Genomic DNA, 15,805 nt, shown 5'->3' with positions numbered 1-15,805 from the left:
AGTCATGCTTGCTTGACCTGAGGTTCTTTTAAACTCTATTAAAACTGCCTTGCTGCTTTCATTTGAGTCTATTCCTAATTTTTTTTTTATTAAAGAGAATAAGAACCCTAAAGGGAACCATAATTTTCTTCATATCATAAAGATATGTGCCACCACACCAAGTAATTTTTTGGTTTTTTTTTTTTTTTTTTTTTCAAGACAGGGTTTCTCTGTGTAGCCTTGGCTGTCCTGGAACTCACTCTGTGGACCAGGCTGGCCTCAAACTCAGAAATCCGCCTGCCTCTGCCTCCCAAGTGCTGGGATTAAAGGCGTGCGCCACCACCGCCCGGCCAAGTAATTTTTTAAATGTATTTTTCTGTGTATAGATACTTTGCCTGCATGTATGTCTGTGTGCCACGTGTACCAGATCTTCTGTAACTGGAGTTGTATATGATTGTGGGTACTGGGACTCAAACCTGAGACCTCTGGAAGAGCAGTCTGTGTTTTAGCTGCTAAACCATATCTCTAGACCCTAATTAAAATATATACATATTAATGTGTTTACTTCATGGCATATACTACAATTTGATAGATACAGAGGTTAGCATAGTTTCTGTACAAGGATGACATGAAGATTCACAAAGCATTTCAAATTTTGGGACCCATAAGTACTCACTTCACAGGGTCTATGATGCTACTCTATACTGTCACCTTGGAGGTAGGCAGTTACACCTCTGTTGTGTTCCCTGCTGCTGTCATTTTACAAAAATTAATTAATTAATTAATTAATTAACTGTTTTTTTAAAGCATGCCTAACCTTTTCTTATTGTAAGGATGAGTGTAATGATCTCATGCTCTTAATACACTGGAACTGAAACTGTAAGCCCCGGTCTCCATTGCTGAGCTATCTTTTATAGCTCACAGTGGACTGTGGTTTGTTTCTACAGATCTGCAGGGCTCAGGATCATCATAGATCCAGGTAATAGTAATCTACCCAGAACCTAGATATTATCTTTTCCTTGGTAAGTAGCCACAGGTCTGCTGGTATAGACCAGGAGAGAGGTGTTCAGTATGTCTGTAGCAGGATCCTTTCTCAAGATCTCAACACCTAGGAGACACCCATGAATTAGGTCATAGTTCAAATGAGGCCTCTTTGTTTTAGAGACTTTTCAAATTTTAGTGTATCAGCTCAAGTAACATGTTGATAGGCTGTATACCCCTATAGATCATCTGGGTCAGCTTTCTGTTGGCTAGTGCTGCCACTGGGTTCCATATTTCTGGGATTGCACTATTACTACTGGGTCTTAGTTAGGGTTTCCATTGCTATGAAGAGACACTATGACCAAGGCAACTCTCTTATAAATGGGGCTGGCTTACGGTTTCAGAGGTTTAGTCCATTATCATCATAATAGGAAGTATAGCAGCATGCAGACAGACATGGTGCTGGAGGAGGAGCTGAGAGTTCTGCATCTTGATTCAAAGGCAACCAGGAGAGACTGGCATCCTCAGGCAGCAGCTAGAAGGAAGCTCTCTTCCTCACTAGGTAGAGCCTGAGCATAGGAGAAGACCCCCAAAGCCAGCGCCCACAGTGACACACTTCCTCCAACAAGGCCAAACCTCCTAACAGTACACTCCCTATGGGCCAAGCATATTCAAACCACCACATACTGTAACACAGGAGCCCATTTTATCAGTTGCATCTAACACTATCACCACACTTGCAGAGGAAATCGAGGCAAGAACAAGGCTTCCAAAACCACTAGTGCTCCTCTTACCACTGGGCTGCCCAATGCTTTGGTGAAATGAAGACTGCGTTGCACATGGGAAGTTCTACACTTACGTCCATTTCTCATCAAATCTTAGGCTCCTTCCTTCTCAACTGCACCAACAATGATCAGCTGTGTTAGACCAATTTACAGAAGAGATCATTGTGCTGGGTTTCATCAGCCAACTTAGCAGACGGAGAGCCACTCCTGGTTGAGGTTATGTACTGCCTTTGTTACTCTTCTCGTTGCTGTGATGAAGCGCTCTGATAGAAGCAATTTAAAGAAGAAAGTGTTTCTTTGGCTCACAGTTCCAAGTTACAATGCATCCTGGTGGGAAAGTTAAGGTATCAAGGGCTGGAAGCAGCTGGTTACATTATGTCTTCAGTCAGAAGAGAGCAGGGAAATGCACGCATGCTTCTGCTCAGCTCACTTGCTCCATTTTATACAGTTTAGGATACTAGCCCTGGAACTAGGTGTCACTCACAGTAGAAGGATCTTTCCACCTTAATCAAGATAGTCCACCCCCAACAGTCAAGCCCACAGACCCCTTTTCCAAGTGATTCTAGATTCTGTCAAGTTGATAATTAATACTAACCATCTCATAACTGAATACATAATCTCTGGTGCTACAAACATCAGCAATTTCTACATAACCACAATTTTCACTTGGTCAGGAATTCAATGTCAAGCAGAAATCTTGTCATGATAAAGCATATCAGCAAAATGTTGTGATTTGTTCGATGTAGAAGCTTCTTGTCTGTCATCAAATGGCTTACTCACCTTGCTGGAGTATATGCTAAGACCTGACTTGGGCTATGGGTCTAGACATGTTGGCAGGTCCTCTCGTGATTAATGTCTTTATGGTAAAATTATAGGCCCTTCAAGAAAGGCATGACCATTCCGTTAACAAAGGAGGAGCTGGTTATCAAGGGAGACGGGGGGGGGGTATTACATTGGGGGTGAGGCAAAGCCACATACAATCTCGACTGTCCACAAATCTCCTATGTAATCCAAGATTGACCTTGAACTCCTGACCCCCCTTTATCTTCTAAATATTGTAATCACTGTAATTACTGTAATAAGTACTACTGCACGTAGCTTGTCTTAGTAGAATTTGCTTTTCAAAATAATCGTGTACATTCCAGACTACTAAAGTGTCCTCATTCTGATGTTTATATAGAAAACCAAATAAAGTTATGAAGTCAACTCGTGTGGAAATTTGGCAATCCAACATTGGGTCTAAATGATCTGTTAAATATACTTTTCCTGTAGCAACAGAAATGAAGGGAGTCTTTCAAAGCATTGAAGTTGTCTCCTCTTCTGACCTGTCATTTTAACCAACAAACTCATGGCAGTAGTTAGCCCTCCTTACAAGTCTTTCCACTGAAAGGGCCTAAATTAGCAGCTATTTGGTCTAGCAAAGACCTACCGGCAACAGGCTCATTAGTCACCCCTGATAGTTTAGGCAACACTGTTTCTTGTGTCTTTAACTCTTTCCCTTTAACTCTAAGGTCATCTTTAGGGGTGTGTATAAAGGTCAGATAGGCCAGTCCCAGATTCCTGTCCTTGGTGGCCAGTTTCCTGAAGGTGCTTTCGCTTCTGTTACAGTATCTGTTTAGGTTTACTCGGGAAATCAAAGTATATCCAATATGCCAATAGCATACTCATGAATTACAAGTAAAGGAAGATTAAATTTTAGGAATGGTTACACATCAAACCAGTGCAGAGAGGAGGAAGGGGATAGAAAAAAGAGGGAGGGAGAGAAATGCATTTACCTAAGGAAGACAAGTGCTGGAGTGTAGTTCAGTGCTAGCTGAAGGCTCTGGATTTGATCCCCATCACATCATATCTCAAAAAAAAAAAAAAAAAAAAAAAGTGGGGTTAGGAGGATGGCTCAGTGGTTGAGAGCACTTGCTGCTCTTACGGTTGGGTTACCAGCACCTGTAGCCACCTGCGGCCACGAGTCAACTGGGTTCACCTGAAAGGGGGCTGGGAATGAAAGGGAACAGAGGGCGAGAAGAGATGAAGCCAAGACAAAGTTCTCTGATCAAGGCTCAAAGCTTTAATGTTCAGTTCTCAATTTAAAGGGGAAAGCCCAACCCACAACCCCTCCTGATTTCAGCCGGAGATGGGTGAGATAATCCATAATCCGTTCTAGGTCACGGCTGGAGATATCTCAAGGCAAGTCCAGGGGCAGTTCTGCTTCTGTGTTCTGTGCAGCTAAGGTGGGTAACTCCACCTAGATCCTATCAGTTGGTCTGTTGTGGTAAACAAGGTCTCTCAGGCCTGCTGGGGGAAGGGCACGAGCACCCACATAATAGCTCACAACAGCCTGTAACTCCAGTTGTAGGAAATCCGATGTCTACTTCTAACTTCTGCAAGCATTGTGTGTGATACACAAACATTTCCCCCAACACACAAATAAATAAAAATAAAATAAATCATTATAAAGATTAAAGCATAAGATATTTTAGGGGCTGTGTTCTTTGCCCAGATTTCATAACTATGAAAGAACCTTCATTTGTCCATTCTCGTGAGATGTGGCCCTAAAGTCAGTGAGTCGAATCCAACTAACTATTGGAGTCTTCCTTCAGTATGAGATTCTGTCTCATATGAGATTCAATGTCTCAGTGCATTGGTCCAGGAACTTCACGAATTTTAGGGCTGCCCCAACGCGCCCTGCAACCCTGCCAGTGGGTTTATGGAGAGCATCCTGAACCCCAGCCGACTGGATACCTTAAACTTCAGCTATCAGGCAGGGGACTCCACCCTGCTGCTGAAGAGGGGAAAGAAGTGGGAGGTGGGAGAAGAGGAGGAGAGAGAAGGGGAGGGCCCTTCCTCGCCCCCGCCCCGCAACCCATTCCTATTGGCTGCAGCCTTCCTGGTCCCATCCTACCGCCCGCCTTCGGGCGACGCTTAAAGTGTGCGGAGCAGGTGCCTCCAGGGCAGGAGGAACTTTGCAAGAGTTAGTGCAGTTCGTTGCACCCATTCATTGCCCGCAGTGATCGGGAAGGGGACCCAGGGACTGCAGCGGGGCACTGGGGCCAGAGGAGGGCCGGAGAGCACCGCTGACCCTCGTGGGCTGGGGAGGTGACGGCGTCCATGCAGCTGTGTGCCAGGGCATGGGGGCTGCGCCTGGGCCGCGGAGCCGGGGGCGGCCACCGTCCGGCTCGGGGCACCGGCTTGAGTTGGGCGCCGCGGAGCCGGGACAGTAGCAGCGGCGGAGGCGGTGGCGGGGACCGAGGCGCGGCTGGGGCCTCGCGCCTCCTGGAGCGCCTCCTGCCCAGACACGATGACTTCGCTCGGAGACACATCGGCCCGGGAGACAAAGACCGGAGGGAGATGCTGCAGGCGCTGGGGCTGGCGGTAAGGCCCTCCACCTTCCACCCTGCCGGGGCTCTGCCTGCCGGGCCTCCGGGCTCCTACCTTGCCTTCCTCCTGAGTCCCGGGCCTCAGCTTGGAAGCGAGCTCGCTCTTAATCTTGGTGCTTCCTCCTCTCTTAACTTTTCTGCTGTTCCCGCTCTTCAAAAGTGCATTTTAAAAAATATCCCTAACTCCAGACGAACCCCAATTTTGCCGGAAAAGGAGGAAGAATCCCTACTTAGAGTACATTAATCCGGTCAGCTCCAGTTGCAGCTTCCGAACCCGGAGTAGCGGATTTACCATCCAGCTTCTTTATTTTTTTTCCTCCAAAAGATTTCTGTTTTCTGAAATTTCACTTTAAAAAGAACCCCTAATTAGACGATTTAAATGAAGTTCCTACCAGCCTTTGAAGATGAAAAACTGAAGTGACTCTCTTAGGCATTTTGCTCTGCCTGTCGTGTTCACGAGCTTGCGTTTTTTTAAATTCTAGAGCATTGATGAACTCATCGAGAAAACGGTCCCTGCCAGCATCCGCTTGAAGAGACCCTTGAAAATGGAAGACCCTGTTTGTAAGTGGCCGGGAGGACTCTCTGGGGTTCTGCTGCTCTGCCTTCTATAAACGCTCTGGGGCTGGATTGCTCAGGACTTGACAGGCCCTAAAACGCTGGGATTTTTCTTCCGCGAGAAGAATCAATGTAGCCCCTTTCATAGTCTTTATCCCTGGGTTGCAGGCGAGGCCCCTACAAGCTTTCTCAAAGAAGGCCATGCAGAAGACACGTGTTGGTTTAGGACTCTTCCACCTCAGCAAGTCCACCGGAAGGGCTTTTTGTTCCTTTGAGCTGGAAGGGTTGTTATCTCTATAGGTCAGGTGAGACTCCGAAAGGACAAAGGAATCGCTTGAGGTCCTGCAGCTAGAGACTTATTTGGAAGGGGACTTAGACTTCTCAAAGTCACCTGAGTTTCAAATTCTTCTGTCTCCAGTCCGGTTTCCCCTTACACTCACCCACCTTGAAGGCAGCAATGCTTTGCAAGCCCGAATGGTTCTGAAAAGCACACACACACACACACACACACACGCACGCACGCACACACACACACACACACACACACACACACCCCGATTTGTGCTTGGTTAAGAAATCCCAGGCTATTTATAGGCTTCCCTTTTTAATAATTTTTTTAAAATTTGCTTGCATATATATTTGTACACCACGTGGCTATTGGATCCTCTAGAACTGGAGTCCCCCGCAGTTACGAGGCATGATGCCAGTTCTGAGAGTCAAACCTGGGTCCTCTGCAAGAACAACACATGCTCTTTACTGTTGAGCCATCTCTTCAGCCCCTCTTAGTAAAAATGGATTTAGTGGTCCAAAATACTGACTTTGGGCATTTTCATATGGCTTTGATTTCTAGGAGTCGGGGAAGAACCTAGATGTTAAAAGATGAAGAACTCTTAAAGAAAATTGAAAACCACCAAGCTCCCTCACCTGGTTACTTAGATCATAGAGATATTTCTCTAAGGGCAATTGTTTTTGTTTGTTTGCTTGCTTGCTGTTGTTTGTTTTGGTTTGGTTTCTGTGAGAAGGAATTCTAGATGCAAACCTGATTTTGCTGTAAAAGATGACCTGAGCCTGTTCTGGCTGCAGCTGGGGAATGCTGTACCTCAAGTTCTACCTAGAGCTGCTGCCCCTGCTGCTGTCAAATTCTGATGGCAAGGAGCTTGCTCACAAAGCAAACCACCTGAGACTTAGGGAAGTGTGTATGTATCTCAACTTCAGGACGACAAAATTCTGAACCATCAAATGTGAGAAAAACAAAGAGGTTGGCTTATTTGCTTTTTGAAATAAGGACTTTTATGCAGCTCAGGCCAGCCTCAAACTTGTGAGTCTTTGGTCCTTATTCATTGAGTCAAGTTTATATCATGTGTACCCCATAATGTGGAAAAACTATTTTTGAGCAGTTTTGTATGTGTGATTCTTTTCTTTTTTTTCTTTTTTTCTTTTTTCTTTTTTTTTTTTTTTTTTTTTGTTTTTTGAGACAGGGTTTCTCTGTGTAGCCCTGGCTGTCTTGGAACTCACTCTGTAGACCAGGCTGGCCTTGAACTCAGAAATCCGCCTGCCTCTGCCTCCCAAGTGCTGGGATTAAAGGCATGCGCCACCACCACCTGGCTTTTTTTTTTTTTTGTTTTCCTTCCTTCCTTCCTTCCTCCTTCTCCTCCTTTTTTTTTTTTTTTTTTTTTTTTTTTTTTAAAGATATGGTCTCACTATGTTGCCCTAGCTGGCCAGCTTTGGAGACCAGCTGGGATTAAAGGAGTGCACATCTGTCCCTAGTTGTGTATTTGTCAAGGAAGCCATTGATGAATATTTGTGCAAATAATTGCCTTACTGAGACTTTCAAAAACAGAATGTCTAGATTAGCCGCTTGAACAACATAACATGCTCTAAAGTAAAATGTTCTTTTAGGGGTGTTAAGGTCTGGTGAATTAATCAGAGTTCCTTCCCTCCCTCTTCCTTCCTCCCCTCGTCCCCCTCCCCTCATCCCCCCCCCCCGCCCCCCCCCCCCCTCTCATTTGAAATAGGCTCTCCTTGTCCCTGTAGCTTGCCTGGAACTATGTAGACCAGGCTTTCCACAAAGGTGGAGCTCCACCTGCCTCTGTCTCCCTCCTGAGTGCTAGGATTAAAACTTACTTGTTTTGTTGTTGTTTAGTTCAGATTTTTCTAGCAAGAGATTTATTTGCCCTTGTCCCTGGAAACAGGTTTCCAAGACTTTTAAGTCCCTTGGAGAAAATACTTTACAGTCAAAATTTTCTCCCTTTCTACCTCCCCTTTCCTGCAGAGCATGCTAAGGAGCAAGGGTGATGTGAGGGTAGGGATGCTGCCTTTACAAGGCTCGGATGTGTCATGGCTAAGGATGGTCTCTGTGAGGAAAGCAGGCTGCTTCTTGTTGCTTCCTCACAGAAGCATTTAGGAGTGGAGCAGCCTTACTCATGCTTCCCTTCCCTTGAGGACTGGTGCTCTTCTGCAGCAAACACGTGTTTGCTGTGGTGGCTCTAGGAGCAGGCTGCTGTCTTTACTACCCTCCGTGTACATAATGAGTAGATACTTGGGTTAGCACTTATGCATAATTATATGAAGTTAAACGTCTGTGTAGCGCCTTCCATGGGCACTTTGGAAAAGTGCTTTCTGTGTATTATTTATTCAATCCTCATTATAATCCATGAACTGAGTCAGTCTCTCTCCCACTCCGCCCTTTGTTTTTAGAGAGAAGGGTCTCAATTGTATTGCTCAGGCTGGTCACATTCATGGACTCAAGTGCTTCTCTTATCTTCCCTTCCCAGATTCCTGGGACTATAGGCTCATACTACCATTGCACAGCTCTTATCCCCTTTAAAAGGAAGAAACCATGGTATACAGAGGCTCTTTAATGTGCCAGGGTCTTACACCATGACCTTTTGGTGGAAGTAGGATGCAAACTCAGCCTATCTGGCTCCATCTCCTCTCTCTAGTCATGACATTGCTGTTTTTCATGGTGTCCCAGGCAAAGCAGAGAACTAACTCCTGCCCCAGTTCTTCTAAGGTGCACAAGCCAGTCATCCTGAAGAAGCCATTTTGTTGTGTGCAAACTTCCCCTGTGGGAATGAAACACCATGATGAGGCTGTAAGTGTGGAGCTTCAGGCTCACCACCAGGATGAAGGAAGTGCGGTGGGCATGGAGGCAGGGAGGCCCAGAGCTTGCAAGGGTGAGGAAAAAAACCCTTACTGACAAACAACAAAACAAACAAACAAACAAAAAAAAATGGAGGATGCTGCTGCAGACAGAGGGACCAGAAAGTAAAGGACAGAGCATAGGGTCCCATCAGTCTGGAAAGAGACTTCCTCTCTGACACTTCAGAAAGTGCCTTGAAAAATAATGAAAAATATTCACATTTCTAATGCTGCCCTGCCTGGTTACCCCCAAAAATACTTTTATCAGTTAGTCTCTCCGTAAGTCGTTATTCAGAGAAGCAAGCTATACCTCTCAGTTCGAAATCCTGACAGCTTAATTCCACTCAGATAAATTTCCCTCCTCAGACACAACTTTGCACTAAAATAACAAATTGGTAAATCAATCAGTTAAGAACTATATTTTAGTGGGAACATTGGTTTCTCTGAATGCTACAAGCTGTTTCCTAATTATTTTCTTTCTTCTATTAATAATATAGCTAATTAAAAAGTATTTCAGAAACCAAACTGATGAATTTTAAGTTGTGCTGCTCTATTTTGCTGTGTAAATCTTTCCAGTCATCTCAAAGGAGCCAGATTAAACCAGCCCAAACTAACCAACCAAGTGCCACAGAGATTAAAGTTTACACAAACCCACACACTGCTTTTCCTGAGCATGCTTTGGGAGAGCGGAGAGCAACCCTCCCAATGCTCAAACTATTCAACTGGAGCTGAGCTGTCAGAATGAGTTTGGATGAGGCTCGTGGGGACTGAATGTTCTAAAATGTGTTGTCAGAATGAATTTTTAAATAAATGTTTAATGGAGGGCAGTGGTCAGGGGAGGGGCATTGTGCAATGAGGATGCTAATGATACCTTCATCACCCAGAGGGTTAGGTAGTCTAGCTGATCTGAGCAGTCAGAACAAGGCAGCTATTCTTCTCCAAGTCAGTCCTACCTGGAGGCTCCTCAGTCTCCAGGCTCTCTCATGTATTTCTGACTACTCCTAATCCTTCCCAACTGAGATAAATCTGCCTTATTTATAACTAGGATTGTGGACTAAAGACTAGCCAAATGATAAAGTTGAAGCTATTTGTTCTGAACTTGCAATAGCAAGAATTAGACTTGAGTTTTGGAAAATAAAAAATCTTTAGAGTGTGTGTGTGGGGGGTGAGGGGGTAAGGGGGAGTGGGTGGTGAGAGGACAGCAGGTATGGTTCCAACAGGGGCTACTCACCCAGGGGCTGCTTCAGATGTGGTGAGGTGAGTATGTATGTGTATGTGTGTGCGTATATATATATATATTCCTTTGATCCTGAGCTACAAGTGGTATTTGAAATGCTAGGACTTGAACCCACAGCCTCGGGACTGCTAGGAAGCCCATAAATCCCAGTCTTTATAAAATTTATTTTTAGCATTAAAATATCTTAAGGTTTCTTGGGTCTTGACACAAAGAAACTCTGTCTTAAAAAATAACCATATATATATAATATTTTGCATATCAAACCATGCTGACTACGCTGTTGACAGAAATAGCAAAGTATAATTTTTTATTTTTAAATAATTCCATGTGAATAGTGGAGGCAGGAGTGTATTTGAGAGCAGGCACCCTTGGAGTATGAAAAAGGGTGTTAGATTCCCTGGAACTAGAGTTAGTGGGTTGTGGGCTGCTTGTCTGGGGTGCTGGGAGTGTCTGAGCCATCTGTCCCAGCCCCCTTACCTTAAAGGATTATGGAATCCATCTAGCCTCAATAAAGATAAATATAATTTTTTAGAAGTTTTATGGGCTGGTGAGATGACTGGGAATATAAGGATAGTTGCAACCAAGTCTGATCAATCCCCAAAGCCTACAAGGTAGAAGGAGAAAATGAACCACACAGGTTGTTCTAGGCTGTGCACAAGTGTACACACATAGACACTGAGTATACAAATTAGTCTTTTTAAAACACGCCTTTAATCCCAGCACTTGGGAGGCAGAGGCAGGAGGATTTCTGTGTTCGAGGCCAGCCTAGTCTACAGAGTGAGTTCCAGGACAGCCAGAACTACACAGAGAAACTCTGTCTCGAAAAACCAAAAAAAAAAAAAAAAAAAAAAAAAAGAAAAAGAAAAAGATTTATTTATTTAATTTCTGTATATGAAAACACTATCACTGTTTTCAGACAGACCAGAAGAGGGCATCAGATCCCATTACAGATCCTTGTGAGCCACCATGTGGTTGCTGGGAATTGAACTCAGGACCTCTCAAAGAGCAGTTGGTGCTCTTAACCATTGAGCCATCTCTCCAGCCCCAGGTTTTCTTTTTTCTTAGTGTTTACTTGCCAAAAAGTGTAAAGAGACTAGTGGATAGGGCATTTGCTGGTTTTGCAGAGAAATGGAGTTTGGTTCTCAGCACCCTTTTGCCAACTTAGAACCACCTGTAACTCCAGTTCCCAGGGTCTGTCTGATGTCTTCTGGCCTCTGGCTACCAGGCATGCATGTGGTACACAGACATGTGCAGGCAAAAATACTAATACATGTACATTAAAAAAAAAGAATTTTAAAGATATTTGTAGATCTAACTTTTGGTAAAGGTTTCAGTGCAATATCCACACATTTCCTGTATATCTCCAGCCTTACCTCCCACCAGATTGGTTGGTCTGTTACAATTAATGGACCACATTTTCCTTTCTCCCCTTCATCCCCTGGTGGCCTTATCTTTGTCTCTTTTCAGCTTTCTGCGTGCTAGACTTAGGTAAAAGTGAAGTTTGAAAAGAGTCAGCATGTCTGTCTAGGTGGTAAAAATGGAGGTCACCCCTCACAGAGAGCCTGCTGAGGTTGAGTGGTGTTGATTCTGTCAGGCATCATTTAGCGATCCAGGAGCAAGAACCAGAAATGTGGTCACTGAGTACAGCTGAGGCTGAGGATTGGAACCATCAAGGGCCAAGGACTTCAAGGTCTGCCAGTCAGCTCAGGTCACTGGGTTTGGAAAGAGATGGAAAGACTCATCCACCTTGCACCTAGAGGTTCAACGACCAACTTCATGGAACAGGGAGCAAGGGCAGGGGCAGCGCACCGATTCTGAAGGCAGAGGCACTGGGGCAAGTAAGATCACAAGGTTATATGATGTTCTTGTGGCTTCTGACTTCTGCATGTCTTTGCTAAACTGCTGGCCCAGGAGCTGTGCCTTGCTTTATGTTTGTTGTATTGAGGATAAAAACTTATTTATAAGTTATGGCAGACATGGTGGCTCATGCCTTTAATCCCAGTACTTAGGAGGCAGAGGCAGGTAGATCATAGTAAGCTGAGGCCAGTCTGGTCTACATAGTGAGTTCCAAGACGGCCAGAATTGCATAATGACATCCTGCCTCACAGCCAAAACCAAAACAAAACCCTTTTGTTAATTCATGTGTATGTGGACTTGTGGGTGCCCCTTTGGAGGACAGAAGATTTCCTGGAACTTGAGTTTTGATGATGAGAGTTGAACACTGGCCATTTGCAAGAGTAGCAGGTGCTCATAACCACTGAGCTATCCTTCTCACCCCATAAATCTCATTTTCTCTGCTCAGGCCTGTTTTGCTTATTATCCCCAGGATATTTTATAGTACAAATGGAGAGTTTAAGTATGGATTCTCAATGCTGATTAAACTCTGAAAAGTTGAAATCTCTGAATCTAAAGTTATTGTAGGCACTGATAGAACTATTCCAATAGTGTCATGTTTCTGCTTATAAATGTTGTCCCAAAGATTTCGCTTATAGGAATATAGCTGAACCATTTAGAAAAGCAACTTTTGTAGTAGCCTGCTGTGGATTCTGTGGTAGGTAAGTTATTTGTCATGCGGAACTACCTGTATGTGAGACCTCAGGGAGTCTTCACTGCAATATGCTTTTCCCAATCCACCATGTTCCTGTCTGTCTGCAAAGAGATCACATTTCATTATTTGGGAGATTATAAATTATGAAACCACAGATCTCTCTATAGATTGTTCCTTTGATCTATAAAAACTTGTCATCTGTCTTTCCCTTAGGCAGGGCAGGCTATGTGAGGTAAGCTCTTAGAGCATACACTTCCCCTTGTGCTCTTCTCTGCAGGGCATAACAGCATGCCCTGGGCAGAAAAGAAGAAAAACAAACCCGCAGACTTTCATTTCAGCCTAACCATCTGGCCTGAGTACGAATAAGGGGGTCATCTGGTCTTCTAGGTAAATATTATGAATTGCAGTGTTTCTCTGTTTTTTAAAAAGTAAAATGGAGAGGCCCTGCTGAGGCCTCCCTAAGAATGGAGAGAACTGGGTTTGAGGAACAAAATGACAGATAGGATATCCCAAGCTTCTCTCTAGCACTGTGGCTGCCGATCTGTTGATCTTGAAGCTGTGTGTCTTTCAGTTGAGCAGGCTCCACTGCACTGGGCTCCGTCCTGTGAAGGAAGGAGCCATTGGAACACAGGAGATGTGCCTCAACTCCTTTAGGTGATGGTGGTGATTTGAGGAGTTATGGTGGCTTGCTAATTGGAATCTGGTCTGACCAGATAGGGAGAAGGGAAGGAAGTTGCGATAAGGTGAAGGGAAGTCAGACCTACTCCTTGCTGCTCCCATTGCCCTGGCCACATAGTAACTGGGGCTTTTATTTTAATTGTCAACTTGACACTGTCTAGAATCATCCGGGAAAGAGCTGTCGAAGGGGAAGGGATAGGACAGCTCAGGGCAGAGATCATCTTGATGACGTTAACTGGAAGCTGAAGGTCCTGAGGAGGGGAGCGTGGGCATGCAGCAGTCATTGAATTGTTCTCTGTTCTTTTTTTTTTTTTTTTTTTTTTTTTTTTTTGTTTTTCGAGACAGGGTTTCTCTGTGTAGCCCTGGCTGTCCTGGAACTCACTCTGTAGACCAGGCTGGCCTCCAACTCAGAAATCCACCTGCCTCTGCCTCCCAAGAGCTGGGATTAAAGGCGTGCGCCACCACCGCGCGGCACTCTCTGTTCTTGACTATTGATGTAAGGAGATGGCTGCTCCAAGTCCCTGTGCTGCCTTGACTTCCCTGTAGTGACTGTGGCTGGAATTGTGGGCCAGATTTACTCACTTTCCTAAAGCTGCACTTAAAATTTAGGGTTTTTTTGTTTTTTGTTTGTTTGTTTGTTTTGTTTTTGTTTTGTTTTTATCAGAGTAGCAAGAAATGGGACTAAGACATTGATTCATTGCCAGTAGCTAAGGGCCTTCCATCAGTGTCCTCTCCACAGTGGACAGAGAATTTGGTTTGGTTTGGCTTCCTTTGATAATCCTCCACTTCCCAGGGAGGAAACTTGACCCCCACACGTACCTGGACTGATGAATGGACACTAGGAGGTTATGGGTAAGATTTAAAGGAAAAAAAATATGTGTTGTAAATGACTAGGTGATGTGAAAGAAAGGCTATTTTTAGGCAGAATTTGAATCTTCATTCTGCCTTTTACTCAGGAAATTGTAACATGAACTATCTCTCATAAAACACCGATCATGGTTGACACCTGCCTACCTGTCCCCCAACCCCTACCCCCACCCCTCCATGGTTCCCACACAACTCTGAAGCCAGGGATATGCATGCTGGCAAGAAAAATCTGCCAAGACAATTTCCACCCTTGCAATCTGTCCCCAGATTTTCCCTTCAGCCTCTGGCAAAGAAAGACCTTTCTCCAACTGGTGACATTGGCTGGGCAAACTCAAATATGAGCATGTTGGTTTTCAGTCCTGATGACTTCCTTGGAGACTTTCTTAGTGCCTTGCCAAGTGTAGGAGAGTGACAAATGGGGGGGGGGGGTGGCTATGACACTGTCTGCTCTGCGCAGATGCTGCTGGATGGGCTGCTGGCAAACGGTGCCATTCAGAGAGTGCCACACCCCATCTACTTCCCAACTGTATCTCGGGAATGATGTTGTTAGTTAATTGTTATCATAGGTAATATAAGTGCATTGTCAAAACCCAGACACACAAGATTTTCAAGGGAAATCGAGACTCAGCTCTCCCTCTGACCTCAGCTTTCTGTGAATCATCTCAGAGATGTGCTATGTGCATGTTTATTTTTCATTGCTATTACATTTATCGTGTGTGTGTGTGTGTGTGTGTGTGTGTGTGTGTGTGTGTGTATGTGTATGAAGGCTAGCTAGTTGGTTCTTTATTTCCATGGGGGTCCCAGGGATTGAACTCAAGCTTGGCAGCAAGCACCTTTACTGGGTGAGCCATTTTACCAGTCCAGTTTTGTTTCCTTGAGACTCTGGCTAGTTCAGGTTGGCCTTGAAAGCAGAGCAGTCTTCCTGTCTCAGCTTAAGTGCTAGGATACAGGCATGCACTACCACATCCGTCTTGTATTTGTTCTTTAAAAATACAAACAATAGGGCTGGAGAGATGGCTCAGAGGTTAAGAGCACTGAGTTCAATTCCCAGCAACCACATGGTGGCTCACAACCATTTGTAATGGGATTTGATGCCCTTTCCTGGGGTTTCTGAAGACAGCTACAGTGTACTCATATAAATAAAATGAATAAATCTGAAAAGATGTATATATATATATATATATATATATATATATATATATATATATATATGATAAACATTTAGGGTGTAGCTCAGGGGTAGAATGCTTGCTTAGCATATACAAGGATGTTGTTTAATCCCTCATACCACAAAAAAAAAAAAAAAAAAAAGAGAGAGGGAGAAAGAAAGAGGACTAACTAGCATTATAAAAGCAGTGTGTATGAACACTGTATAAGACCACAGGAATGTTCTCTTCAGATTAGGGGGTTACAGTGAATCACAAATGCATCATCCTATATAGGGTTTTGTCACGGGTTACAGATGGAGGGCATGTATTCAAGTAGGCATGTGCTTTGGTACAATATACATCTTGACTCAGGTAGCCTGTCTCCATTTCAGGGCGTTTCTTATACAGATTCATTCATCTGAGAAATCTCAATAACCACAGCAATACGGCAGGTGTTTAAGACCTATGCTGTTATAGAACATCTGTTTGAACCAGGTGTGTTGGCACACCTTTCA

General features: G+C 44.3%; 1 protein-coding gene and 1 pseudogene across 1 annotated transcript in view; both read left to right on the top strand.

Moving 5' to 3' along the window:
• The first annotated feature begins 538 nt into the window (after positions 1-538).
• On the top strand, positions 539-637 carry LOC117699521 (U6 spliceosomal RNA; annotated as a pseudogene).
• Positions 638-4,670: 4,033 nt separating this feature from the next.
• Gldc (glycine decarboxylase) overlaps positions 4,671-15,805 on the top strand; it is a 76,686-nt gene continuing 65,551 nt past the window's right edge. The window contains exons 1-2 of the mRNA XM_034517612.2: positions 4,671-5,111; positions 5,599-5,677. Of these exons, the coding sequence (XP_034373503.1) occupies positions 4,848-5,111; positions 5,599-5,677 (343 nt within the window). The 5' untranslated portion in view covers positions 4,671-4,847. The remainder of the gene's footprint in view (positions 5,112-5,598; positions 5,678-15,805) is intronic.

Source organism: Arvicanthis niloticus, chromosome 1 (genome assembly GCF_011762505.2).
Source record: "Arvicanthis niloticus isolate mArvNil1 chromosome 1, mArvNil1.pat.X, whole genome shotgun sequence".
NCBI classification, from domain to species: domain Eukaryota; kingdom Metazoa; phylum Chordata; class Mammalia; order Rodentia; family Muridae; genus Arvicanthis; species Arvicanthis niloticus.
This window is presented reverse-complemented; position numbering and strand designations above follow the sequence as displayed.